Source organism: Coregonus clupeaformis, chromosome 19 (genome assembly GCF_020615455.1).
Source record: "Coregonus clupeaformis isolate EN_2021a chromosome 19, ASM2061545v1, whole genome shotgun sequence".
Taxonomy (NCBI): Eukaryota; Metazoa; Chordata; class Actinopteri; order Salmoniformes; family Salmonidae; genus Coregonus; species Coregonus clupeaformis.
The window spans coordinates 57,344,075-57,370,652 of NC_059210.1; the positions used below are offsets into that span (position 1 = coordinate 57,344,075).

General features: G+C 48.1%; 1 protein-coding gene across 1 annotated transcript in view; it reads left to right on the forward strand.

Annotated features, from left to right (window-relative positions):
- The first annotated feature begins 1,118 nt into the window (after positions 1 to 1,118).
- si:dkey-22o22.2 (neural-cadherin) overlaps positions 1,119 to 26,578 on the forward strand; it is a 54,802-nt gene continuing 29,342 nt past the window's right edge. Inside the window, exons 1-12 of the mRNA XM_045205113.1 lie at positions 1,119 to 1,188; positions 5,582 to 5,770; positions 7,635 to 7,860; positions 8,916 to 9,120; positions 11,505 to 11,616; positions 15,064 to 15,313; positions 19,068 to 19,210; positions 20,438 to 20,610; positions 21,370 to 21,538; positions 21,737 to 21,907; positions 22,942 to 23,114; positions 25,478 to 25,645. Of these exons, the coding sequence (XP_045061048.1) occupies positions 1,119 to 1,188; positions 5,582 to 5,770; positions 7,635 to 7,860; positions 8,916 to 9,120; positions 11,505 to 11,616; positions 15,064 to 15,313; positions 19,068 to 19,210; positions 20,438 to 20,610; positions 21,370 to 21,538; positions 21,737 to 21,907; positions 22,942 to 23,114; positions 25,478 to 25,645 (2,049 nt within the window). The remainder of the gene's footprint in view (positions 1,189 to 5,581; positions 5,771 to 7,634; positions 7,861 to 8,915; positions 9,121 to 11,504; positions 11,617 to 15,063; positions 15,314 to 19,067; positions 19,211 to 20,437; positions 20,611 to 21,369; positions 21,539 to 21,736; positions 21,908 to 22,941; positions 23,115 to 25,477; positions 25,646 to 26,578) is intronic.

Genomic DNA, 26,578 nt, shown 5'->3' on the forward strand with positions numbered 1-26,578 from the left:
ATAAACAATAAATATTAACAGTAAACATTACACTCAGAAGTTCCAAAAGAATAAAAACATTTCAAATGTCATATTATGTCTATATACAGTGTTGTAACAATGTGCAAATAGTTAAAGTACAAATGGGAAAATAAATCAACATAAATATGGGTTGTATTTACAATGGTGTTTGTTGTTTACTGGTTGCCCTTTTCTTGTGGCAACAGGTCACAAATCTTGCTGCTGTGATGGCACACTGTGGTTTTTCACCCAGTAGATAAGGGAGTTTATCAAAATTGGGTTTGTTTTCGAATTCTTTGTGGATCTCTGTAATCTGAGGGAAATATGTGTCTCTAATATGGTCATACATTTGGCAGGAGGTTAGGAAGTGCAGCTCAGTTTCCACCTCATTTTGTGGGCAGTGTGCACATAGCCAGTCTTCTCTTGAGAGCCAGGTCTGCCTACGGCGGCCTTTCTCAATAGCAAGGCTATGCTCACTGAGTCTGTACATAGTCAAAGCTTTCCTTAAGTTTGGGTCAGTCACAGTGGTCAGGTATTCTGCAACTGTTCGATTCCCAAATGACTAAAATGTAAATGTATACTCTCTGTTTAAAGCCAAATAGCATTCTAGTTTGCTCAGTTTTTTTGTTAATTCTTTCCAATGTGTCAAGTAATTCTCTTTTAGTTTTCTCATGATTTGGTTGGGTCTAATTGTGTTGTTGTTGTTGTCCTGGGGCTCTGTGAGGTCTGTTTGTGTTTGTGAACAGAGCCCCAGGACCAGCTTCTCTCTCTCTCTCTCTCTCTCTCTCTCTCTCTCTCTCTCTCTCTCTCTCTCTCTCTCTCTCTCTCTATATATATATATATATATATATATATATATATATATATCTCCCTCCTTACACTGGTCTCCTTTTACATAATTTATCTGTGCATCACATGGTTTTAGAGCAGACAAAAGCTCTTGATTTGAAACGTAATTATAGCCCGCAAAATGCATGTCATTAGAACAACAGTGGGATCTACATCATTGAGTAGTTAATCGTGCGTGAAAGGGAGGCTCTTTTTAGATTCTGACACACACACACAGTGTCAACATCCTGCCAGGCCAGCAAGGACAGGCAATTACGTGAGATGCCTGCATGCGTGTGTGTTCAAATGTCACAAAGACGGCTGCCACGGAGACGGGACTCATGGGAACACCTGTGCTCTGTGAGTCACCAAGGCGACACATCCCACCCTGTCATTCACACAAAACACACACACACACCTATGTGACCTCCCCAGGGGCGTTGTGGGAGTATAAATCTGTGGGTGTGTGTGTGTATGTATGTACGAAACAGTGTGTGTGTGTGTGTGTGTGTGTGTGTGTGTGTGTGTGTAATCCTAGCTCAGCTGCATGACTCTTGCCCCCTGTGCTGTACCTCAGGTGGTTTTATGTAACAGTGATACCTCTGATCTCCCCCAGTCCTCTCACAGGTGTGTGTTCTACCGGCATCACGTCACCGGACACCACACACCATCTCTGTCAGGTCTGAGAGGGATCACTAGGGTCCAAGAGGGTCCAAGAGGGGCCAAGAGGGTCCTGGGGGCTTGGGGACATGGGATGGGTGTCCCCTCTCTCTATCAGCCCCTTTATTTAATGTAATGGTTAAAGCACAACTCCTAGCCCCTACCCTACATTGGTACTTCATGGAGATCTGAAAGAATCTTCCCCATTCCGTCATTACTTCTTCTTCAGTTGAAGCCTCAATACAATTTGGTAGGCTGTTTTTGGACAACACTGTCAATGTGCTGAAACAAATTGGGCCCCAATGGAATGTGTCATCGTAATTTGATGTCAGACACATAAAGGCCACTTGAATGCAATCTCATTCTCGCTCTGTCAATACTGGCCTCTTTTGCACGGCTGCATCTCTAATTCACTGTATATCAAATCAGGGGGAAGAAAAAAAGAAAAAAAGAAGTGTTTCAGCAAACAAACACAATTTTCCCCTTTTATTCCCGGATTTGCATAACAATCCGTGACATCGTCAAAATTGATATTCAAATGAGGAGACAGCTTTGGGTGGACTCAGACGAGTGTCACTGGGCTATTTTTACAGCGGGTGTGTATCGTATCCGGAGCGATGTCGCCTGGTTACCATCGGCTCTTTACGAGGATTAGAAAGGTGTAAACAGACACGTGTGGAGCGGCCTCGCTCGCTTTGCCCACTTTGCCAACTTGATCCACTCTCACAGAACACTGATGAGGTGGATCTGTTGGCTGCCTTTTGTTTCTGCTAGTTTGGTGGAGAAAAGAGGGAAGAGAAGGAGGGAGAGAGGCATGGATGGCCCTGGTGACAGATGAAGCAGAGAGAGAGAGAGAGAGAGAGAGAGAGAGAGAGAGAGAGAGAGAGAGAGAGAGAGAGAGAGAGAGAGAGAGAGAGAGAGAGAGAGAGAGAGAGAGAGGCCTGTGGTGGATGTACTTAAGAGATGAATCTCTCCTCTGTGAGCAGTTTATGTAAAGGTAGTGATCATTCCCATGGTCATGACACACACTCTTGCATTTAACTCTCCTATATCTCTCCTCATCCCTTGCTTTTTGACCCACAGGCACAGTTTAATGGTTAAAGCCCACTGAGCCAACCCTAAGTCAGCCATTTGTATGCATTTATGTATGTATGCGTGTGTTTGGCATGAACTTGGTGTGTGCTCAGTCGCTTGGACCAAGGATCATGACACCGCTATCATTATGAAGAGTCATTAATGTCTGTGGAGGAATTCATACATAGCCAACCCGGTGCATAAGCCTACCAGCACCATACAAAACAACCACATCCATCCCCTGAATTACAAAATAGCAATACAAGAATCTAGAGCCTTGTGCTGAAAGGATCTGTCAAGAATGCTCCCACCTTCCCCTGTCTCTTCCTCCCCTCTCTCTTTCTCTTCCCCTCTCCCTCTCTCTATCAGTCTCTGCTGACAGGCTTCTAAAGGCCACATATGAAAAGGCAGGAAGGAGGGAGAGAGTGGTGCGTTCTTCCTCCTTTCTTCTCCCTCTCTTTTTCCTGCCGCTTCCCTGCGTCCCTCAGATGTGAAGCTCCCTCTTATTTGCTGTTGTCTCTCCATCGTGCCAGACATTGCAAACAACACAAAGCACAAGTCTGCAGACAAAACAAACTCTCCCAAAACCAGACGACAAGCAGCAACAACACACAGTCCCCTTCTCTGTTGTGCTGAGTCTTTTCTGATCTTCTGAAGGCCTTCTGAGAGCACTTGCTTGCTTTCTGCCCCTCCCCACCTCTCTCCTCTCTCTCTATTTCTCCCCTTCTCTCTCTTTCTCCCTCTCTCAGTGTGCTATCAGACAGTGTGTTTTGTGGGAAACATGCTTGTGTGAAGAGCGATACAAAGAGAGGGTGATGGGTTTGTAAAGAAAATGTCATTATTTTCGCTGACTGCTATGGCCTTGGGTGAAGCGACAGTCTCAGACAGCATATAGCTGCTAGCGAGTAAACAGACGAGGGAGGGAGAGCCCTTCAGCCTGGGATGGAAACAGGGAACCTATCAGCGATGTTGCATCTGGCCATTTGTCTCCACTCAGAGAATGGGCCCAGCGTCATCCAAGTGCTGTGGCTGCCATCTGGGGGGAGTGACACCAGCGGATGGTTGAGAAATGATTTTGAGAGGCAAATAAGATAAGGAGATTGTGCCAGGGATCGCAAACACTTTGAAAGGGAGAGATGGATGGATGTGTTTGGAAAAGTCAAAGCCCAAAGTTGGGAAGTGGCACAGACACTTGTTTTTGGCTAAAAGGAGGACTCAGACCCAATGACATCATCATCAGTGGATTGGGGGCTTCAGCGGACACTAGTCCTCCACCTTCCCAGAATGCATTTAGCGCATACAGTGGGGAAAAAATGTATTTAGTCAGCCACCAATTGTGCAAGTTCTCCCACTTAAAAAGATGAGAGAGGCCTGTAATTTTCATCATAGGTACATGTCAACTATGACAGACAAAATGAGGAAAAAATCCAGAAAATCACATTGTAGGATTTTTTAATGAATTTATTTGCAAATGATGGTGGAAAATAAGTATTTGGTCAATAACACAAGTTTCTCAATACTTTGTTATATACCCTTTGTTGGCAATGACACAGGTCAAACGTTTTCTGTAAGTCTTCACAAGGTTTTCACACACTGTTGCTGGTATTTTGGCCCATTCCTCCATGCAGATCTCCTCTAGAGCAGTGATGTTTTGGGGCTGTCGCTAAGCAACACGGACTTTCAACTCCCTCCAAAGATTTTCTATGGGGTTGAGATCTGGAGACTGGCTAGGCCACTCCAGGACCTTGAAATGCTTCTTACGAAGCCACTCCTTCGTTGCCCGGGCGGTGTGTTTGGGATCATTGTCATGCTGAAAGACGCTGCCACGTTTCATCTTCAATGCCCTTGCTGATGGAAGGAGGTTTTCATTCAAAATCTCACGATACATGGCCCCATTCATTCTTTCCTTTACACGGATCAGTCGTCCTGGTCCCTTTGCAGAAAAACAGCCCCAAAGCATGATGTTTCCACCCCCATGCTTCACAGTAGGTATGGTGTTCTTTGGATGCAACTCAGCATTCTTTGTCCTCCAAACACGATCGAGTTGAGTTTTTACCAAAAAGTTATATTTTGGTTTCATCTGACCATATGACATTCTCCCAATCCTCTTCTGGATCATCCAAATGCACTCTAGCAAACTTCAGACGGGCCTGGACATGTACTGGCTTAAGCAGGGGGACACGTCTTGCACTGCAGGATTTGAGTCCCTGGCGGCGTACTGTGTTACTGATGGTAGGCTTTGTTACTTTGGTCCCAGCTCTCTGCAGGTCATTCACTAGGTGCCCCCGTGTGGTTCTGGGATTTTTGCTCACCGTTCTTGTGATCATTTTGACCCCACGGGGTGAGATCTTGCGTGGAGCCCCAGATCGAGGGAGATTATCAGTGGTCTTGTATGTCTTCCATTTCCTAATAATTGCTCCCACAGTTGATTTCTTCAAACCAAGCTGCTTACCTATTGCAGATGCAGTCTTCCCAGCCTGGTGCAGGTCTACAATTTATTTTTCTGGTGTCCTTTGACAGCTCTTTGGTCTTGGCCATAGTGGAGTTTGGAGTGTGACTGTTTGAGGTTGTGGGCAGGTGTCTTTTATACTGATAACAAACAGGTGCCATTAATACAGGTAACGAGTGGAGGACAGAGGAGCCTCTTAAAGAAGAAGTTAGAGGTCTGTGAGAGCCAGAATTCTTGCTTGTTTGTAGGTGACCAAATACTTATTTTCCACCATAATTTGCAAATAAATTCATTAAAAATCCTACAATGTGATTTTCTGGAATTTTTTTCCTCAATTTGTCTGTCATAGTTGACGTGTACCTATGATGAAAATTACAGGCCTCTCTCATCTTTTTAAGTGGGAGAACTTGCACAATTGGTGGCTGACTAAATACTTTTTTCCCCCACTGTATGCCTACATTTCATACAGACAACCTCTTAGTTGTGATTCCATGTCCCCCTGTTTGTACCAACTGTTATCTCTGACCTTTGACCCTGACCCTTAACCTCTTATCTTTTCTGTCTCTTTAGGTGATGAGTGGTACCTGTGCAGGCTGACCCTGAGTGTGCCCACCCTGGCAGACCTGCAGTGGGGCATGTTCCCTCAGCCCTACCTGGGCGCAGTGGGACCTGACGCCGCACCAGGATCTGTGGTCTACCGCCTCACCGCCCGCCAAAGAGACGGCACAATAGGAAACGCCCACTTCCTGCTATTGGACGGTGAGTGAAATGTCGATCTGGTGACTACCATCTAGACGGGCTGGAAATGGTGTGTTTGTGTGTTGTCAGGGGGGGAACAAACTCCTAAAATCAATCAATTCTGTCAAGCGCAAGAGATACAAGAGCAAATTAGCATGAGCATCCCCTCTGCCGCTAAGCGCTAACACAGCTAACAAGCAGCCACACAAAAAGAACTGGCTCTGACGGCGGTAATTATCACCAACATCTGGCACAGACTGTGCCGCTGCTCTGTATATTGATTTTGTTTTTGTTTATTTGCTTTTCTTTTACAGGGTCGTGTTGAATTTCAATTACAGTCAGGGGAGAGAGAGGGGAGGGAGGGGGGACACGTGTTAGCGAGCACGTGGAACGTGGGATAATCACTCCCCGGGGCTTTCAAGGCTCCTAGATTTGGAATCAGGAATCTTTTGGGAGAGGAGGGATGGGAAGGTAAATGGGTTGGAGATGAGGGATGGGAAGGTGGATGGGTTGGAGATGAAGGATGGGAAAGCGGGTGGGTTGGAGATGAGGGATGGGAAGGTGGATGGGTTGGAGAGGAGGGATGGGAAGGTGGATGGGTTGGAGAGGAGGGATGGGAAGGTGGATGGGTTGGAGATGAAGGATGGGAAAGCGGGTGGGTTGGAGATGAGGGATGGGAAGGTGGATGGGTTGGAGAGGACGGATGGGAAGGTGGATGGGTTGGAGAGGAGGGATGGGAAGGTGGATGGGTTGGAGAGGGGGATGGGAAGGTGGATGGGTTGGAGAGGAGGGATGGGAAGGTAAGCTGGATGGGTTGGAGAGGAGGGATGGGAAGGTGGATGGGTTGGAGAGGAGGGATGGGAAGGTGGGTGGGTTGGAGAGGAGGGATGGGAAGGCGGGTGGGTTGGAGATGAGGGATGGGAAGGTGGATGGGTTGGAGAGGAGGGATGGGAAGGTAAGCTGGATGGGTTGGATTCCTGAGATGATGGTTAAGATTTGTGGGCAGGATGAAGGAGCTTTTTGTCAAGGGGGCCAATTAGTGAAATGGGAAATCATGTGAGGTAGCCTCCCTACAAGTAAGGATGTTTTTTTTACGAATCAATCGAAAGGGAAATAAAGCTAAAACACCACACCATACTGGTGACAGAGGGAGTACGGCAAAATTGTGATTGAATTGACACAACGTTTTTATCTATAATCTTTAAGTGGTGTCAATTTTACACTAGATTTGATTAGATTAGATAGCTAAGTCATTAGGGTGACTCAGGTGTTGCTTTGACGGCGATAGCATACAATAAATTATAGAGAAAAAAAACACAAATAGATATAGATTGAATAGAAGTGAGTGACAGGGACAATGCAGCTGTGATTAGCTAAATGTCCCTGGCTACCAGCAGCTGTATGCCTCCTCCTCCTCCTCTCCTCCTCCTCCTCCTCCTCCTCCTCTTCTCTTTCTCTTCTGTTGATGCTGCTGCCCAGGGGGACATGGATTAAGATGACCCTGTCTTCCTGTTCTCCTCAGAGAAAGAGCAGAGGCTGGATGTTAACCCGATAACACATGCACACACACCGCACACACACACAGCCCCAGCTGGCAGAAGGGTCCTACCCCCATCTCTATATACAAATAAACACACACCAGCCCCCCCAGCCCAAGAAATCAGCAATGTCTTAGAGATGTCCATTTCTGCGCAGCTGTCTCTGCTACATGATATCAGCCACATGATTGTCTATAAGACTCCAGGGCAGGCTGTGTGTTGAGGTGTGAAAACACAGAACAACTTTGATTTGGGGGTCAACTATCCTTTCAAGAAAACCTTTGAGTCAATTGGAAGAACCATGTGCGTCTGTGTATTTATACATGTTGTTTATATCCCCTAACCAGGCGGCGAGGATTCGTTTGAGGTGGACCGCAGCTCTGGGGAGGTCAGGACCACGGGCCGACCCCTGACCCCCAGCAGGGAGTACATGCTGAGGGTGCAGGCGGTGGACACGCAGGGCAGGAAGGGTCCCCCTACAACAGTGGCTATCCTGGCAGGGTTCCGCCCCCCACAGTTCACCAACGCCTCCTACACCCTGACTGTCCCAGAGAACACGCCCGTGGGCCAAGCGTGAGTACAGCCTGGGTTTGGAGAGATTATAATGGGAAAATCCCAATTCCCCATATTATACACTACTTTTAACCAGAGCCACATAGTGCACTATATGGGGAACAGGCTGATTATGGGAAAGGTGAATGAACTAGGGTTTTACAGGTGACATTGGACAGGAATAACTGCTGGATGTGGGTTAGGAATAGGATGAGGGAAGGGACAGGGTGCATCAGACCATACATTTCACAATGGGGGAGGTGGGGTAAAAGCTTCAGTGAACCAATTCATGTGTATTGTGCTCGTTATGTGTGTGTGTGTGGGAGTGTGTGTGTGTGTGCTGCCTCTGCTGCTCATTAGATGGGAAGCCAAAGGATTGTGGGAATGTGGTTGATTCCTCTGCATTATGTGTCATGTGTTTTCATGTGTTGCAAAGGAGGAGGGAGAGGAGGGAGGGAGGGAGGTTATGAAGGTGGGGGTGAAGGAAGGATGCAGATGCATCATTTTGTCCCGAGGCTCAGAATATGAAAGTGTGGCTAATTCAAATATTTATTAAAATAAACTTTTGGATAAACATGAAGGGCAAAGTGTGTGTCTGAACCTGCCTCCTCAGGGCTCTGGTGACTGGAGCACAGTACAATGTATTCATCTCCTGCCCACCCTCTACCCTGTGTGTGTGTGTGTGTGTGTGTGTGTGTGTGTGTGTGTGTGTGTGTGCGTGTGTGTGTCAGTGCATGAGCGTGCATGTGCCTATTTGCTTGTGTGTGGTAGGCGCAATAGTGTGTGTGTGTGTCTTAATCCAGAAAACCACTAAATAAAGATGCTACAGATGAGATGAGAGTGATGATATCAGACGTTAAAGATGTATAATTTCTTGCTCCCTGGAGGTGTTCACTGACTGAGAACAAGGGCACCACTCTATTTCATTCACAATCCAGTTAGTGGATTACTGAAATAAGTGATTAAAGTGAATGTGTCTGCTTATGACATCACATCTTCTCTAGTGTGTCTCCCAATGACATCACTTCCTGTATACTGTATCTCCTAATGACATCCCATCCTGTTTCCCCGTGCAGTGTGGCGATGGTGGGGGCCATCTCCTTCCAGAGGAAGACTCTGTCCTACATGCTGCTGGTGAACCCTGGCAACCTGTTCAGTGTCAACCAGGAGAGTGGAGCTCTCAGCCTCACCCGGACAGTGGACTTTGAGAGTGGACACACACTCCACACACTGCAAGTCAGGGCCTCCGAGCCAGACACAGGCCTCAGCGGTGTGGCAGAGGTACACACACACAACTATACACACACATACACACATGCACGCATACACACACATACACACACACACACAGTCACACATATACAGTACACACTTACCTCTATACACACCTGCTCCTACCCAGATGGCTGGCTTATACACAAATGGCATCCTCACTAATCCACCAGTTCCCCTTAGGCCCGCTCCAGTCAGCTTGGCTAATTCACTCAAAGGAGCTATGCATGCAGCTCTGAAGGTGTGTGTGTGTGTGTGTGTGTGGGTGACGTCTCCCTCAGATTTAAAAATAATATTTTACCTAAATGAGAACAGGTGTGTCCTAACCCCTTGTTTGGCTTCAGTTTCTTTTCCCATAAGGGCAGTTGAGGTAAGCTGTTGTGAAACTGGCGTATTGGAATCCCCTGGGGCGGCCATCTTTGTTTGGCAGATGCTCTCATCCACTGATTGAGTTCTCTATGGGCTTGGCATCCAGGCAGGACCCTGTGGCCAGCATGTGCCGGACACAGAGGGACGCTTTGGCCACACACACACACACACACACACACACACACACACACACACACACACACACACACACACACACACACACACACACACACAAACACACACAAACATGTACAATGCGAGAAGACAAACACAGAAACTCTAGCATGTACACACACACACATTAAACACAGATGTAACGATGCACACGTACAGACACAACATAAACAAACTCCGCAATCTGGCAATAAGCTGGGCACCAGTCATGGTCACCTCCCTCTGTCCAAAACTCACACCATCTGTGGTCAAGACCTCAATCCCTTTGCTCTCTCTCATGATGTCTTTCCTCTCACTTTTCTTTCACTCCACCATGTCTCTCTCCCTCTCTCTCTCTCTCTCCTCCTCATCTCTCTCCGCTCCCAGCTTCTCCTCCTAATCTTCCTTAAGCACTTGTACTAGCTCTTATTATCACTAATACTCTCACTCTCTGCACGCACGCACACACACACACACACACACACACACACACACACACACACACACACACACAAACACACACACAGTACGGCAGCAGTATCAGACCAGGCTCCTGTTGGTCATTAGCACAGTGTGTGGCGGCTCTCCAAGAGGGTCTTAACAGACAGGGTGTTTTTCTGGGATGCCCAGGGAGTGCTGGTGATTAGGTATTAGTGAGAGGGGGATCCAGTCCGGCCGGGTTTGGAGGACTGGATCCCCCTCTCACTTAATAGTGTTATCCACAGGTTAGAACTAGTGGCTAGTGGTATAAATAGTGGCTAGAATGGACAGCTCTCTATTTTAAATCAGTCTGATTGAATTGATGCACCAGGGGAAGAGTCAGACATTTTGTGTCAGTCTATCGATGCCAAGCTTAACCTTATTGTTTGGAGTTTGGATTTATTGTTGTCTTTGGGGGCGAATCCTGACTTCCACATAAGTCGAATTTTCACTTAGTCTCGCATTGACATCAAGTTTGGATTTCAATTTGTTTCTGATTTTGAAGGTTTGTCAAAGATGTTGTTGGGAGTTTCTGCGTTTTCTCAAAGTTCCAATTAAGTTTGTGTTAGTTCCTCATTTCAGACTGACAGAGTGTGAGAGTTGATGTGAGTGTGTTGAGTGTGTTAGCCCAGTCATGGTCCCACGCTGGCTTCTCGAGCCCCCTCTCTGCCATGGCTGCTCTGTGTGCCCACCTCTCTCCCCCTCTCTCCCCTGGGGGGCAGCAGTCTCCCCGTGGCATGGCTGGTCCCCAGAGATAATACCCCCATGTGGGAGACTGAAGGGGGAGGATCCAGCATGACTAACATCGCTCAGGGAACCTTTGGCCTACCCCGCCTCTCTTTACCTCCCTCACTCTCTTTCCCTATCTATCTCTCTCTCTAACTCAATCTCTACCACAATCTTACCCTATCAACCTCTTTCTTTCCCTCTGTCGCTATCTTCCTAGTTTTTCTTTCTCTCTCTCCTTTGGATCTCTCTCTCTTCCTTACGCCTCAGGACTGTCATATTTACAGCTATACCATTTTTTATGTGTGTGTGCACAGAGATTCAGTGTAAATGTGTGCTCATGCATTTGTAAGAGTGAGTGTGTGTGTATATGCGTTTGCACACGTGCACGTGTGTGTGATGTCGTGTTCCGCTTGGCCGGGGAGCGGCTCAGAGGGTCGGGCTGCAGCTGTGCCTGACTACCACTGGGTCCTCGCCCTCCCACACACTCATTTATATTAACCCAGCCAGCACGCCTCAGAAAACACACACACTTACACTCACATACACAATCACATATTGTGTAAATGACTGTCATCTGAAAGATTCACATATAGAGGAACTTCCACAGACACCCCCCCATCGCCGCTCCAAGTTAACCCTCTCTCCTCTGTACTTCCCTATAGGTGGTGGTTCACATCACAGATGAGAATGACTGCACCCCAGAATTCCTCCACTCCATTTACAGCCGGGATAACATTCCCGAAGCCACCGCGCCTGGAACGTCATTGCTACAAGGTGAGACATCGGTGGAGGTTCTATGTGGGACATAAAGTACATAACATACGTAGAGACACACAGACAGAGACAGACAGACAGTACATAACAGACAGACAGATATACAAACAGACAGTACATACAGTAACAGTACATAACAGACAGACAGACAGTACATACAGTAACAGTACATAAACAGACAGACAGACAGACAGTACATACAGTAACAGTACATAACAGACAGACAGTACATACAGTAACAGTACATAACAGACAGACAGACAGTACATACAGTAACAGTACATAAACAGACAGACAGACAGACAGTACATACAGTAACAGTACATAACAGTGGGTGCTGCCCTCTGTGTGAGATGGTGATAGCCAGGCTTGGTTAGTGGACAGACACCCTGAGAGTTGAGGAGAGGGTGACCTCTACTAAAGGCTGGCCATAATGGAATGGGCTGCTCTTATCACCCTGCCTGTCCCAGACCTGATCCTATCACAGTAATTGAAAGGGTTTTACAATGGATGACTATGTGCCACGGTTTAACCACCGGCTACTCTTTTATAGAGGGAAGGAAGGGAAGGGAGGAGTGGGCAACACTTTGGGAGGTTAGATAGACGAGCGTGTGCTTTGTACCGTTCATGCACAGGTATGTTCAGTCAATGTGCTTCCATGTCAGTGCGACCTCAACTCTGTTGGACATGCCACACGTTATATGCGAGAGCCCACAACGAGGTTTGCTTTGCTGCTTGTCACACTGCATTAGGTTCTGGGATCAAATTGTCAATGCTAATGGCTAGCAGGCTAACAGCTAGCCTCTCTGGTAGTGCTCGAGCAGTCTTCCCCCACAGAGCCATGAGGAGAGGAGGGAGAGAAGGAGACACCGCATTTTTTAAGTGTGTGTGTGTGTGTGTGTGTCTGTGTGAGCCAGAGAGAAGAGAATGGCCCCATTGCTTACCAGCCTTTAATTCTGTCTTTGTTCTCAGCTAAAGCCAATCGGCTTTAGCGAGGGATGGAGAAAATACCGGGACAAAAAGAAAAGAGAGAACGAGAGAGTAAGACAGGGGATGATCCAGTGGCCGCGGCAGGCTTTCTGAAGCAGATGCACACGTTGGCATGAGCCCGGCTGTGTGTGTGTGTCTGTGTGTGTGTCTCTGTGTGTCTGTGTGTGTGTCTCTGTGTGTCTGTGCATGTGCTTATGAAAATTCAATTATGGTGAATATGCAGCTTTTTTGCATATCGCCACGTCGACAGACGCGCCTGTCACTCTATGTCACTCACTCACGCAGTAGAGACTCCCCCTGCAAGCAGGGCATACGTGTGCGTGTGCATGTGTGTGTCTGTGTGTGTGTGTGTGTGTATCAGTATTTGTATGTGAATGGATAGTTTGATTTCAGATGCAGCGAGAGAAAAAAACTGAGTTAGAGAAGAGCATGAGGGAAAGAGAGAGAGAGTCAGGAGAAAGAGAGAAGGATAGAGAGAGAAAAAGATAGAGAGAGGGGGATGATTATTGTTGTTTACCTTAAGTCAGGATTAGTCTATAAATTGGGCCTTGGTTTTTAATGGAAGCTAGCAGTGAGTGACGGGGGAATCTGCCTCTCCAATTATCCAGCCGAAATGTCCCAGGAAGGGTTTAGCAGAGAAGGGTGGCGAACAAACAACCCCCCCCCCCCACACACACACACACACACACACACAAACCCCTCAGCTAGCCAGAATCGCTCGCCTCTCCCCATATTCCTATGTTTAATTTAGCTACCGCTGCAACTCCAATACTCCTGCCCATGCATTAAAAATGCTAATAGGTAGCCTGAAGATATATAATATTAGTCTGTGTATATTTAATGAACCCTCTGTTTCAATCCTGCCCTTAAGCTCCCCCTCTCTTGCTTAGCCACACATTGGCTACATACATACATACACACCCTCGAAAACACTTCAATGCACACACACACACACACACACACACACACACACACACATACACAAACACATATAAACATACACACAGTCTCTCTCGCTCGAACACATCTCCCCCTTCAACAGGTTCATGTGTGAGTAAGAGAGGTAATGGGGATAGCACAATTGGCCCAGCGTCGTCCAGGGTAGGGGAGGGAATGGCCGGCAGGGATGTAGCTCAGTTGGTAGAGCATGGCGTTTGCAACGCCAGGGTTGTGGGTTCGATTCCCACGGGGGGCCAGTATGAAAAATATATATATAATTTTAAAAAATAATGTATGCACTCACTAACTGTAAGACGCTCTGGATAAGAGTGTCTGCTAAATGACTAAAATGTAAAATGATAGAGGGAGGAAAAGGGAGAAGTAGAAAGAGCAAGAGATGATGGAGTGATGAGAGATGAAAGACAATCAGTGAGTCAGCCAGTATACAACTGCTTATTTGCATCGTTCTGTGTACACGTGGGTGTGAGCATTTCTACATGCACGTGTGTACATCAAAACACACTCGTCTGTGTCTGCGTGTATCCCACGCACTGCACTCGTGCCTCTGTGTGTAAATCACACGCTCTCTCAAGCCCTGAGGGCTAATTCATTAGAACTGGGCTCTGGCTCTTTGGCTAATGACAGCAAAGCCTTCTTGAAGTTGGACTGTTTGATGTGGGCCCGTCAACAGCAGTCCTAGCAGATGACTCTAGTCTAACACTAGCCAGTACCCAGTACATACAGTAGGTCTACAGTACAGCCAGTGTTATGACACACACTTCGTACACCACTGGCCTCCATTACATGTCTTTCAATCACACTGGCTCTTTTAACAACACAGATGGCTTGAATTCACCTACTGTACAAAGGCAAGGAGCTTGGGAAGGGTGTATACAGTATTTCTGTTGGCCATTTCCTTATTTGCCAAACTGGAGCAATGATTTCCAATGTGTGCAAGCTGATTATAAAGATGATGACTCTTCCTCCTGTCTTCCTCCTGTCTTCCTCCTCTATTCCTCCTCTCTTCCTCCTGTCTTCCTCCTCTCTTCCTCCTGTCTTCCTTCTCTCTTCCTCCTCTCTTCCTCCTGTCTTCCTCCTCTCCTCCTGTCTTCCTCCTCTCTTCCTCCTGTCTTCCTTCTCTCTTCCTCCTCTCTTCCTGTCTTCCTCCTCTCTTCCTCCTCTCTTCCTCCTGTCTTCTTCCTCTCTTCCTCCTGTCTTCCTCCTGTCTTCCTCCTGTCTTCCTCCTCTCTTCCTCCTCTCTTCCACCTCTCTTCCTCCTCTCTTCCACCTCTCTTCCTCCTCTCTTCCTCCTCTCTTCCACCTCTCTTCCTCCTCTCTTCCACCTCTCTTCCTCCTCCTCCTCTCTTCCACCTCTCTTCCTCCTCTCTTCCCCTCTCTTCCTCCTCTCTTCCTCCTCTCTTCCTCCTCTCTTCCACCTCTCTTCCTCCTCTCTTCCTCCTCTCTTCCTCCTGTCTTCCTTCTCTCTACCTCCTCTTTTCCTCCTGTCTTTCTCTCTAGTTCTAGCGAGGGACTGTGACACGGGGCTCAACTCAGAGCTCTCCTACTTCATCCAGAGTCCCGACTTTACCATCTCTTCCAGGGGCGTGATCAGCCCCAGCCAACGGTTGGACTACGAGCGGCCCAATCACATGTACGAGTTTGTGGTGGTCGCCGTGGACAACGGGACTCCACCCCGCACCGGGACCGCCTCCATCCGGTTCAGAATGGCCAATACCAACGACGAGGCTCCCATCTTCTCTCAAGCTGTGTATGTTGTCCCTCTATCTGTTTCTCCCTCTCTAACATTTCTCCCCTCATTTCTCCTCTCCTGTCCTATGCCTCTGTGCTGATTGGCTGGTCTTCCTCCCCCATTCATACACTCACGCTCTCCCTCCCTTTTACTCGACTCTAAACCCTCTACCAATGGAAATTGTTACTCAGAGCAGAATTCTATCCAGTTAGTCCCCGCCCCCTCTTCCATCACACACACAACCATACACCCACACACACTCCCTCTGTCGTCCTATGAGGTGGCATTTGGCTAGCGTAGCCATGAGCAGAGCGAGCCATTTGAAGCCGTGCAGAGATGTAGCAGGGTGCCAACAGTGACACACTAGCACACAGAGAGGGACACAGTGAGACCGCAGCTCTGGGACTTTAGCCCTACCACATACCTACAGAGGATCGGCCAATTCATTAAACATGGTGTGTGAATGTGTAAGCGACAAGTGTGTGTGTGTGTTTGTGTTTGTGTGTGTGCTCTCCTTCTCTGGGGCAGGACTAGTCACCAGAAGAGACACTTCAGAGGGCTGGGGAGGGAGACAGATGGTAGGGTTTGGGGATCTTCCTGAGCTACGGCAGGTTCTCTCTCATCCTTCTCTCATCCCTCTGCAAAATTCATATTGAAGCAATGAATAAATTTGTCAGCTTCCTGCTTCCCCTGTTTGTCTCCTGGCCTCTAGAGGTCAGCTGTGTTCCCCTTTGCCTTAGTTTTTCCTCATGTGTCCTAATTAGCTTATCTATGTCACCTGTGCCTTGTTTCCCCTTGAGTATTTTAGCTGTGTGTTTTCCCCTTGTTTCTCACTTGGTTATTGCGTCCTGTCTATGTGTCTCCTGCTTTGTCCCACCGTGTATCAGTCCTAGTAAGTTATTCGAAGTTATCTTTAGTTTGTTTTTTCTCCCTCGGGGAGTTGTTTTGTTTTGCCTCCTGTTTTGGAACATTAAATCTACTTACCTGGAGTATTGCCTTGGGTGTTTCATTTGGGTCCTACAACATCTCCTCTGTGGCTAAGGGGTAGTACCCCCAGCTCTACACATTTGAGACCGGAGTTCTAGCCCGGCTTGTGACAGAGCTAACTTCTATCGGAAGTTCATCAAGAATTTCAGCTCGGTGGTAGCCCCCTTGACGACGCTTACCAAGGGAGGAGGGACCAAGATTCACTGGGGTCCGGAAGCAGCAGGGGCCTTCGAGGATCTCAAGCGCCGCTTCACTTCTGCTCCGATTCTGGTGACCCCTGACCCAGAGAGACCTTTCGTGGTGGAGGTGGACGCCTCAGAGGTGGGGGGTGGGAGCCGTCCTGTCACAGAGGGGTGCGGATGGGAGATTACACCCTTGTGCCTTCATGTCTCGCCGCCTGTCTGAGGCCGAGCGCAACTACCACGTGGGGGATCTAGAGTTGCTTGCGGTTAAACTGGCCTTGGAAGAGTGGCGCCATTGGCTTGAGGGGGCTCAGCACCCTTTCCAGGTTCTCACAGACCACAAGAACCTGGAATATCTCCAACAGGCTAAGCGGATGAACCCTCGGCAAGCACGATGGTCCCTTTTCTTTAATCGATTCCAGTTCATCCTGACTTACCGACCTGGCACCAAGAACGTCAAGCCGGATGCTCTGTCTCGAGTCTATTCTCCCGAGGTACAAGAGAAGCCCTTTGGCATCGATTATTCCGAGGTCTAGGATCGTCGCACCTCTTCAGTGGGAACTAGAAAGAGGGGTACGAGAAGCTCTTGCCCATGAGCCCGATCCAGGCGGTGGTCCTGCCGGTCGCCTGTACTCCTCTCTCGGTTCGGGCCGCGTCTTGCAGTGGGGTCATGAGTCGCCCTTGACATGCCATCCTGGCAGTGCTCGCACACTGGAGTTCCTCCGACGGCGGTTTTGGTGGCCGTCCATCAAGAAGGACGTGCAGGTCTATGTTGAGGCCTGCCCTGTGTGCAACCAGGGAAAGTCGACACGCCAGCGACCCCAGGGACTGCTCCATCCCTTACCTGTTCCTCGAAGGCCATGGTCACACCTTTCTCTGGACTTTGTTACGGGACTTCCTCTATCCCAGGGCAACACCGTCATCCTTGTGGTGGTAGACCGTTTCTCTAAGGCTGCCCGGTTTATTCCCCTGCCCAAGCTGCCCTCGGCTAAGGAGACTGCGGAGCTCCTCATGAACCATGTCTTCCGGATATTTGGCATTCCCCTGGACGTGGTCTCTGACCGAGGTCCCCAATTCTCGTCCCGGTTTTGGGGGGCCTTCTGCAGGCTTATTGGGGCCACAGCCAGCCTATCGTCAGGATTCCATCCAGAGTCTAATGGCCAAACGGAACGGATTAATCAGGATCTGGAGACCACCCTGCGGTGTATGGCGGCCAGTAATCCCACGTCTTGGGCCACCTATATCATTTGGGCTGAATATGCCCACAACACCCTCCAGTCCTCAGCCACCGGATTGTCCCCCTTCGAATGCCAGTTCGGTTACAACCCTCCTTTGTTTCCAGAGGAAGAGGCGCAAGTTGGTGTTCCCTCGGCCCAGCGCTTTGTCCAACGCTGTAGGCGGACCTGGAAGAAGGCCAGGTGTACCCTCCTTCGGACCTCCCAGAGATACCAAAGTCAGGCTAATCGCCACCGCCGGACGGCCCCTAGTTTCCGAGCTGGTCAGAGAGTTTGGTTGGCCACTAAGAACTTGCCCCTCCGGGTCGAATCCAAGAAGCTTTCCCAGAGATACATCGGCCCTTTCCGCATTTCTAGAAAGGTTAACCCTGTGTCGTATCGTTTAGTTCTGCCTCGCTCCCTTAGAGTTAACCCCACTTTCCATGTTTCACTCCTTAAACCTGTCTTGTCTTCTCCTTTTGCCCCCCACACAGACCCCCGCCACCTCCCAGGATCATAGACGGCCAGCCAGCCTACACAGTCCGCCGGATACTGGACTCCCGGAGGGTCCAGAACTCTCTGCAGTATCTGGTGGACTGGGAGGGCTACGGGCCAGAGGAGCGCTCCTGGGTTCCGGCCAGGGACATCCTGGACCCAGGGTTGATCCGAGATTTTCGCACCCTGGGGCCAGGGTGCTCTGGAAGGAACGTCAGGAGTCGTTCCTAGAGGAGGGGGTCCTGTCAGCTTCCTGCTTCCCCTGTTTGTCTCCTGGCCTCTAGAGGTCAGCTGTGTTCCCCTTTGCCTTAGTTTTTCCTCATGTGTCCTAATTAGCTTATCTATGTCACCTGTGCCTTGTTTCCCCTTGAGTATTTTAGCTGTGTGTTTTCCCCTTGTTTCTCACTTGGTTATTGCGTCCTGTCTATGTGTCTCCTGCTTTGTCCCACCGTATCAGTCCTAGTAAGTTATTCGAGTTATCTTTAGTTTGTTTTCTCTCCCTCGGGGAGTTGTTTTGTTTTGCCTCCTGTTTTGGAACATTAAATCTACTTACCTGGAGTATTGCCTTGGGTGTTTCATTTGGGTCCTACAACATCTCCTCTGTGGCTAAGGGGTAGTACCCCCAGCTCTACACATTTGAGACCGGAGTTCTAGCCCGGCTTGTGACACAATTATGAAAGAAAATACATGAAAATTAAATGTAATGCCAATTACATAATATAATAATGACTGTTTTAATATTTTTTGTATATCTTTCTCTCTATCTGTCTATCTATCTATCTATCTATCTCTCTCTCTCTCTCTCTCTCTCTCTCTCTCTCTCTCTCTCTCTCTCTCTCTCTCTCTCTCTCTCTCTCTGTCTCTCTGTCTGTCTGTCTGTCTGTCTGTCTGCAGCTATAAGACGTTCTTGTCCGAGGACGCTGGTCCTGACACTCTGGTGGCCATTGTTCACGCCAATGACCCTGATGGAGACGGGGTCTCTTACGCCATCACTGGGGGCAACGAGGACAGTAACTTTGAGCTGGACAACCAGAAGGGTGGGTAGAGTTGACAGTGTTGTGTTTACAAGGGTGTGTGTAAGAGTGTGTGCAAGGGCTTGTATGGAGAAGGACTGGGGAAGGTATAACATAGTGGTTCTATAGTAGGGCATTCAGACGCACATGAAAACACACGCAGACAAATGGACATATGCATATATGAAGACAAACAGACATTCTAAAACCCTAACGCATAAATACAGATAAACTCTAACATGCGCATACACAAATTCAGAAGGACAAAAAAAAGGATACACCTGGACACACACACACACACACATACACACACACACACACATACACACACACACACACTCTTGTTATTCAAATTATCTTGTGTTGCTGTGGTAACTTCAATTGGGGATAAAGCTCAATGCTAGGCCAGGGGGAACCCAAATCTCTAACAAGAACCCCCCCCCCACACACACACACACACTTCATAGTCATACTCTCCCAGCACAACCCCTTTTATTTTCCTGTTCATCTCTGTTTGTCTTTGTGGAAAAACAAACACAGTTGAACACACACACATCTCACCAGCTTAAGCCTTTCCCAACTCCATGTAAATAAATGTTTTGAGTTTGTCTCCTTTTGTGTGTGTGTGTGTGTATGTGTTTGTATGTGTATGTGGGTTTGTGTGTGTTTGTTTTTAAGTCTCTCAGTCTCTCTGTGTACTGGCTTTCACACTTCCCTCACAGTCGAGTCTCTCTACGTCTGTGTCGGCAATCTTCTGGTTATCGTTTGTTTACAAGAACCCTCTCTTGCCTCCGAGGTGGAAACACTGGCTAATGCTTAAGCCCCCTGCCTTCCTTATCACCAGCCCCGCACTCCACTGCCGCTCCACCACACAGCCTATTACGGCCACACACACACAAAGATGTCCTTTGGTTTTTTCTACTGTTACCGCGGGGAAAAGTTGTCACTTCAAAGACTTAAGCTGCATTTTTATGTATATTTCTTTCGGGACTTTGGTAGACCTAGTTATTTATTTATTTGTGAGGAAGCTGCATTGGAGAAATGTGTCAAAAGATGTAGGGGTGTAAAGGGCTTGTTGTAGAGGATTGTAAAGGGTGTGGGGGGGGGGGGGATATTTCCCCCATTTGTAGTTAAAGCTACGTTTTGAGTGTTGGTTTGATTGTTTGTGTGCGTGTAGTAGGTTTGTCTGTTGGACAAGACTGCAATATGTGCTATAGTAACAAAGATGGCTGCCATTGTCTCTCTCTCTAGGCATCATCAAACTGCGCCGGAGCCCCCCTCCTATCCTGCGTGGCCCCCAGTACATCCTCAACATTACCGCCACTGATGACAACGCGGCAGACGGACCCTATCCCCTCAGTAACTCCGCCCAGGTCATAGTGGGCATCAACGACATCAACAACAACAAGCCTGTCTTTCAAGAGGTGAGGGAGGGATTGGACACATTATTGGTGTGTGTGTTTGAAGCCTATGTGCTTGAGAAAAATAGATATAAAGACAGAGAGATGAGGCATATAAAGTTGCAGCGGAGACAAAAACAAGAGAGAGCGGGGCAAAGAGCGAGAAAGACAGATAGCGAGTCAGCGATAGGGGGAAAGTGAGAGAGAGAGAGAGAGAGAGAGAGAGAGAGAAAGACAGACAGATAGTCTAAAGTGAGAGAGAGAGGAACAGAGTGACTGAGGAGAGGTAGAGTTCCACAGCACTAGGGAGAGAGAGAGATGACAGAAAGAGACTGAGGAGCATGCCAAGTTGCCAGTTCAAAGTAGAGACAGCTGGTATTCTCCTCGGGGGCAGAACTCCACTCCTCTGCAGTCCGGAACACTCCAGGGTCAGACCAGAATCCCCTCTTGGCATAAATCAGCTCAGCACGGCTCGGCCCCAAAGATGAATATTTCAGCAGGGACTTGCCCACAGGGTCAGTGGGTGCTTACACAGGAGGAGGAGTGCTAAGTGTGCAAAATCTGGCAACCCGTGAGATTTGGCAACCCTTTGCTCCCCACGTCCTGCGTGTTAACTGGTCTTATCGTGTGGATGTTGAATGCTGGCTGGGGTAGTCATGGTCCATCTGGGCTGGTTGACCAGTGTGTCCCATTGGCTACTGGTCATTTTAATGGAGACTTACTTTGACAACCGACAAATGCAGTATCAGTGCCATAACAGCTGTGTGAACTCCACCCCCTCAGTGCCATAACTACAGCGTCAACACCGGTGTCCTGGAGAACCAGCCCCCTGGGACTTTTGTCCTGCGTGTGCACGCCCTTGACGCAGACATGGGGGTCAACGGAGAGGTCAAATACGGGATCATGCACCGAGATGGGACATCATCCGGCTTCGTCATCAACTCTGACACAGGTTAGAAACAGACTGGAGTCAAACTGTATCAGGACATCTCTTCATCATTGTTGTGGGATGGCTTACTGTACGTATCTAGAGGACATCAGTGACATTCAGTAACGTACATTGTGTGTGTGTGTGTGCGTGCGTGTGTGTGTGTGTGTGCGTGTGTGCGTGCGTGTGTGTGTGTGTGTGTGTGTGTGTGTGCGTCTCCAGGTGTGATCAGCACCACGGTGAGTTTCGACCGCGAGCGCCAGAGAGAGTATGCCCTGTCTGTCACGGCGACAGACTTGGCCCAGGAGCCCCTCATCAGCATCTGCCAGATCACCATCCTCATCACCGACCAGAACGACAACGACCCCAAGTTTGAGAACAGCCGCTACCAGTGTAAGGGTCACCTTCATCACACCTCCGTCACACCTTGGGTCATCTCCGTCATGCTCATAATTTCTCTCTCCTGTTTGGTTCAGACAATTTCATTATCAAATGTGTATGTTGGTCTTGCCTTGTCCAATACATTAAGTCATCTTATCAAGGTATTATTAAGGTATTATCTTGGCTGCTGTGTTTTAATCCCCCAATAGCAAATATGGTCGTTTAGTGTTGAGTGGTGCTTAGGGGAAACAGTGTTCTTGCTAAGGGTTGCCCTGCCACAGACACAAAGGGACTGTCCCTTATCCAAGCTTCTCTCTCCCCTCCTCCACACCTCCAAGTGCTTACTAAGCCCTTTGCACAATATTCCATTCTAAAACACAACAGAGGAAATTAGTTCAACCCGTCCCCCTTACACTCATATTTAAGGCCAGTGTACCAGGGATTTGTCAGTTCGTGTGAGGATTCCCTCCCTCACCATGTTTGGCCATGTGTAGCTTAAGGTCAAAGGTCAAGTCAAAACTGTGCTTGCCCAGCAATGTCCAACAGCTCAAGGACCCAATGTCTCCTATCCCAGTCCAATGACACTGGCTTGTGGCTTCTGTGTTATGTCTTAACAGTTTTCAAGGTAAAGCAATATTGTGAAAGGTAAGACTTAGCAGCACCCCTGAAGCCCCAATAAATCATATGCTGATATATATTTTAAATCATAGGTAATCCTGGAAAGCTTTTAAGACTGATGAAAACGTTGTCGCCTCCCTGCTCTCCAGAGTCCCTGTTTGTTTACCATGTGTGCAAATATGTGTGTTGATAAGCCCCATGTCAGAATCCCTTTTTATCACATTACAACAACACTGTTGGAGTGGCTTATTAAGTATTTAACAGGGAGATTGAAATGTTTCTAGGACACACGCATTTATTTCTGGTCGCTGTGACTGAAATGCGTGATTTCAGCCGGAAATTGCCACCACCACTGCTGTTGTTATTGCTCTTGTTGATGTTGTTCGTTATCGGCGGTGATGTTGATGTGTTAACCCTTCATGTGGCAGACTTCCTGCGCGAGGACACGCCGGTGGGGACTAGCTTCCTGCGAGCAGCGGCACACGATGACGACCAGGGGAGTAACGCGGCTATCACCTACTCGCTGTCCCGTCAGCAGCCGGCCTACCTGCACATCAACCCCAGCACAGGCTGGGTGTACGTCAACCACCCCATCTCACAGGTGGGGGCACAGTCGCACACACATAATACACCACAACACAATAAACAATTAGGGGGCAATTCCTGTGTGTGTGTGTGTGTGTTTTCTCCTCCCTCTTCCCCCATTACCTCTTCTCTATGCGCTGCATGCTGCCTGTCGAAACAGGGGAGTCCTCAACCCGCTGGTCTAGTACAGGTGTTTTTACAGCCTCATCCTGCGCTGCCCCATGTGTCTGTGTGTGTACAGCACCCCACTGTGCTCCCTCCCAGTGTGTGTACACTGTACACCGATCCTTCCCACTGGCCTGATATCATCCACTGAGACTGCTGCGCACCTTTCTTCCTTCCTCCCTCTGCGGATGCATATTAAACATGGCAAGGTGTGGAAGAACAACAATGCCCCTGTCTCTCTATAGATGTATAAATAGCTCCATGTATCTTACCCACAGCCTGGGGAAGCATTGTATTCACACATGCATACATATATTTACGTGTGTGTGTGGATGCGTGCGTGCGCGTTTATTTCCGACATTTGGTTGTCTCCCTCCAGGCAGAGGGGAGTTGACACTGTGCAGTAGCATTTTTATTTTTAGGGTTTGGGCTTTTGTCGGCTAAGCGCTATTGTTTAGCTTTTCTTCCTCATGTCTCTTGTTTCCTGGTTTTCGTTCATTCTCTACGTCTTCTGTTTCTTGGTCTCTCTCTCTCTGTGTTCTCTTCATGTGTTCTTGTTTTTGGTGTGGTTAGTCGTTACAGTTTGCTAGCTTAATTGTTTGTCAGTATTCACAGCTTATCGTACTAAATGTAGGCCTACAACTGTTCAATGGATGCCATTGTTTAAAAGTTAATATCCTCTGTAAGATTAATGTACGGAATCAAAAGTATCTCTGGTAAATTTGGCCATAAGCTGGATATCAACTGTGATCTCTGTCGGGTAGGGCTATGTTGCCATTGTAGATGAATGGTCTTATAGTGTTAGAATCTCTCTCTCTCTCTCTCTCTCTCTCTCTCTCTCTCTCTCTCTCTCTCTCTCTCTCTCTCTCTCTCTCTCTCTCTCTCCCATTCAGCCACAGCTGAGAAGGAGAAAGGGAGAGTGGGGAGAGGGTAAGAAATAGGGGGGAAGGTAGGGGGCTTGAGGTTAGGTTCTAGGTGACCCGTACCAACCAGTGAATTATTCATGCTTGATTCACATCCGACACCTTTTAGCTCTTAAGTCTGGTCTCCATCTTGAGTTGATACAGATGAGGTTTGACAGGACCGGTGAGATTTAGAGTGGGGGGCGGTGTTGTTGGGGGCGGGGTTGGGGAGTTATCGTGATGGACCTGTTGGTTTCCTTCTTCCTTCCTTTCTTCCTTACTCCCGTCCTTGTGTCTGATTTTCAGTGGCCCCCGCACTCTCACTGTTTGTGTGTGTGTGTGTGTGTGTGTGTGTGTGTGTGTGTGTGTGTCAGAAAACATTGCTCAGCAGAGAACTAGCACACGTCAGGTAGAGTTATCTACCCTGTCAGGACAAAGACAACCACAACCGGCTCTCTCATTCCCTCTCTGTCTCCATTTGCCTACTCTCTTCATTCCCCACCCTCTTTTGTCCCTATTTCTCCCTGACTCTGTGTGCATGTGTGGATGTCTGCATATTATGTATATATGTATATGTGCCTGGGTTTGTGCCTGGGTGTGTGTGTGTGTTTGCTTGTGTGCGTGTGTGTGTCATAGAAAAGCCCCCCCCCCCTCTTTGTTCTCCAAGTCCAACAACCTCCCAAAGTCAAATCAAGAGGCGGAGAGAGTGACCCCATCTTCACCCTGCCACACAATGGACTTGTGAAGTCTCCCAGTTAATGTCCCATATAAATAATGCTGAATATTCCTCTACTTTAAATGTCACCCCTTACTCTCATCCCTCTCTTCTCCGTAGCAATGATCTGTTTAACAAAGCTTTCACACTCGCCTTGCAGAGAATCATTTATCTGAATACCGCCATGTCAGTTGGAATGTCTCCTCTCTCATTGCTCTCTTTCTCTCTCTCCCTCTCTCTGTTTCTCATTCTGTCTCTCTCTCTGTATCTCTCACGTGATGTAAGGGTGAATGACATCAGAGCAGTCTTATGTAGACAGTAGGAAGGTTGTGGTTTAGAGGAGGAGGTTACTAGAAAGTCCTGACTGACTAAGTGGATAAGGTTGTAAAGATGATGCATCTGAACTGTTACTTAGTGGAGTGTAACAAACTGATGTTGACTGTTTCTATGCTCATTCATTTGCACATTAAGGTATATTTAAGATGTGAAAGGAGGTAAAAAGAGAGGAGGGTCAACCATGCGTTTTGGTCAGCTCCATATGCTTTCCATGTCTAACCTCCATGTCACCCTTCCTTCCTCTCTTTCATTTGTCGTCAGACGTCGAGGATCAGCCAGCAGATCGTGGCCACAGACGGGGGCAACAGGAGCAGCTCTGTGGAGCTGACCGTCATCATCACCAACGTGCACAACCAGCCGCCCCAGTGGGGGCAGCTAGAGTACTGGGTCACCGTGCCCGAGAACACAGTTCGCGATGCCAAGATAGTGGTGAGTGGACCTCATAGTGACCTGTTCCTTAACTAGGAGAGATGGTGTCTACTCACACTATGATATAAGGTCAACCACAACTATACATTGGTTTCTGGTAGTAGTGGTTGTGGTAGAGATGGTTCAACGCTCTACCAACTGCAACTTGGGGGAATGCTCCAAAATGATAGCCTCATCTCTTTCCAACTGACCAAGATAATAAAGTTCCCCACCCCACCACCAGCTTGCCAAGATAGTGGTGACTAGGCTACTATTAGTGCCTCCAGACAGACTGGCATCAACATCTCTAGGACCCTACTCCCTGTCGGAGGGGAAAGTGGGTCTTCTGAGACTATTCCCATCCGTGCGTCCCGCCTATTCATCAGTAAAGAGAGCCTTGAGGAGCGCTAGTAGAAAACGCACCTCACTTTCCCCAACCATCAGCATGTTTAGCGGGGTGCTTCGAAACATTTCTGCCGAGGCGAGTACACAACCCTGCTACGTTTCACTTGACGAGCATGAAACACCACACTTTACCCCCGCCGCCTCCCTTCCAGTGCTTCTCCTCTTCCACTTTACCCCTGCTGCCATCCTTACCTGTCTTCATTTTGCACAAGTTTCAAAAATAGGCTACAAATGTTAAATGTAATTTTTTTTAAATGTCCCCTGATAGTGTTTCCTTTAATAGTGGTGAGTGAGTTTTTGAAAAGGAGAGGGAGGGGGACGTATTGACGCTACTTTCGCCAAAAGCATGTTCATTCACTCGCTTTGCTTCGCTTGTCATTTTTGATAACCTGTTTTTAAATATGCTCCCAGGCCCTTTTTTTGACAACACCAAATTATAATTGATCCCTCTATGGCAAGAGATGACAGAAACGCAACGAGCCACCCGGTATCTGTGTCAGCGTCGACACGGGAGACAAAGGGAGCGAGGAGAGGGAAGGAGATAAAATG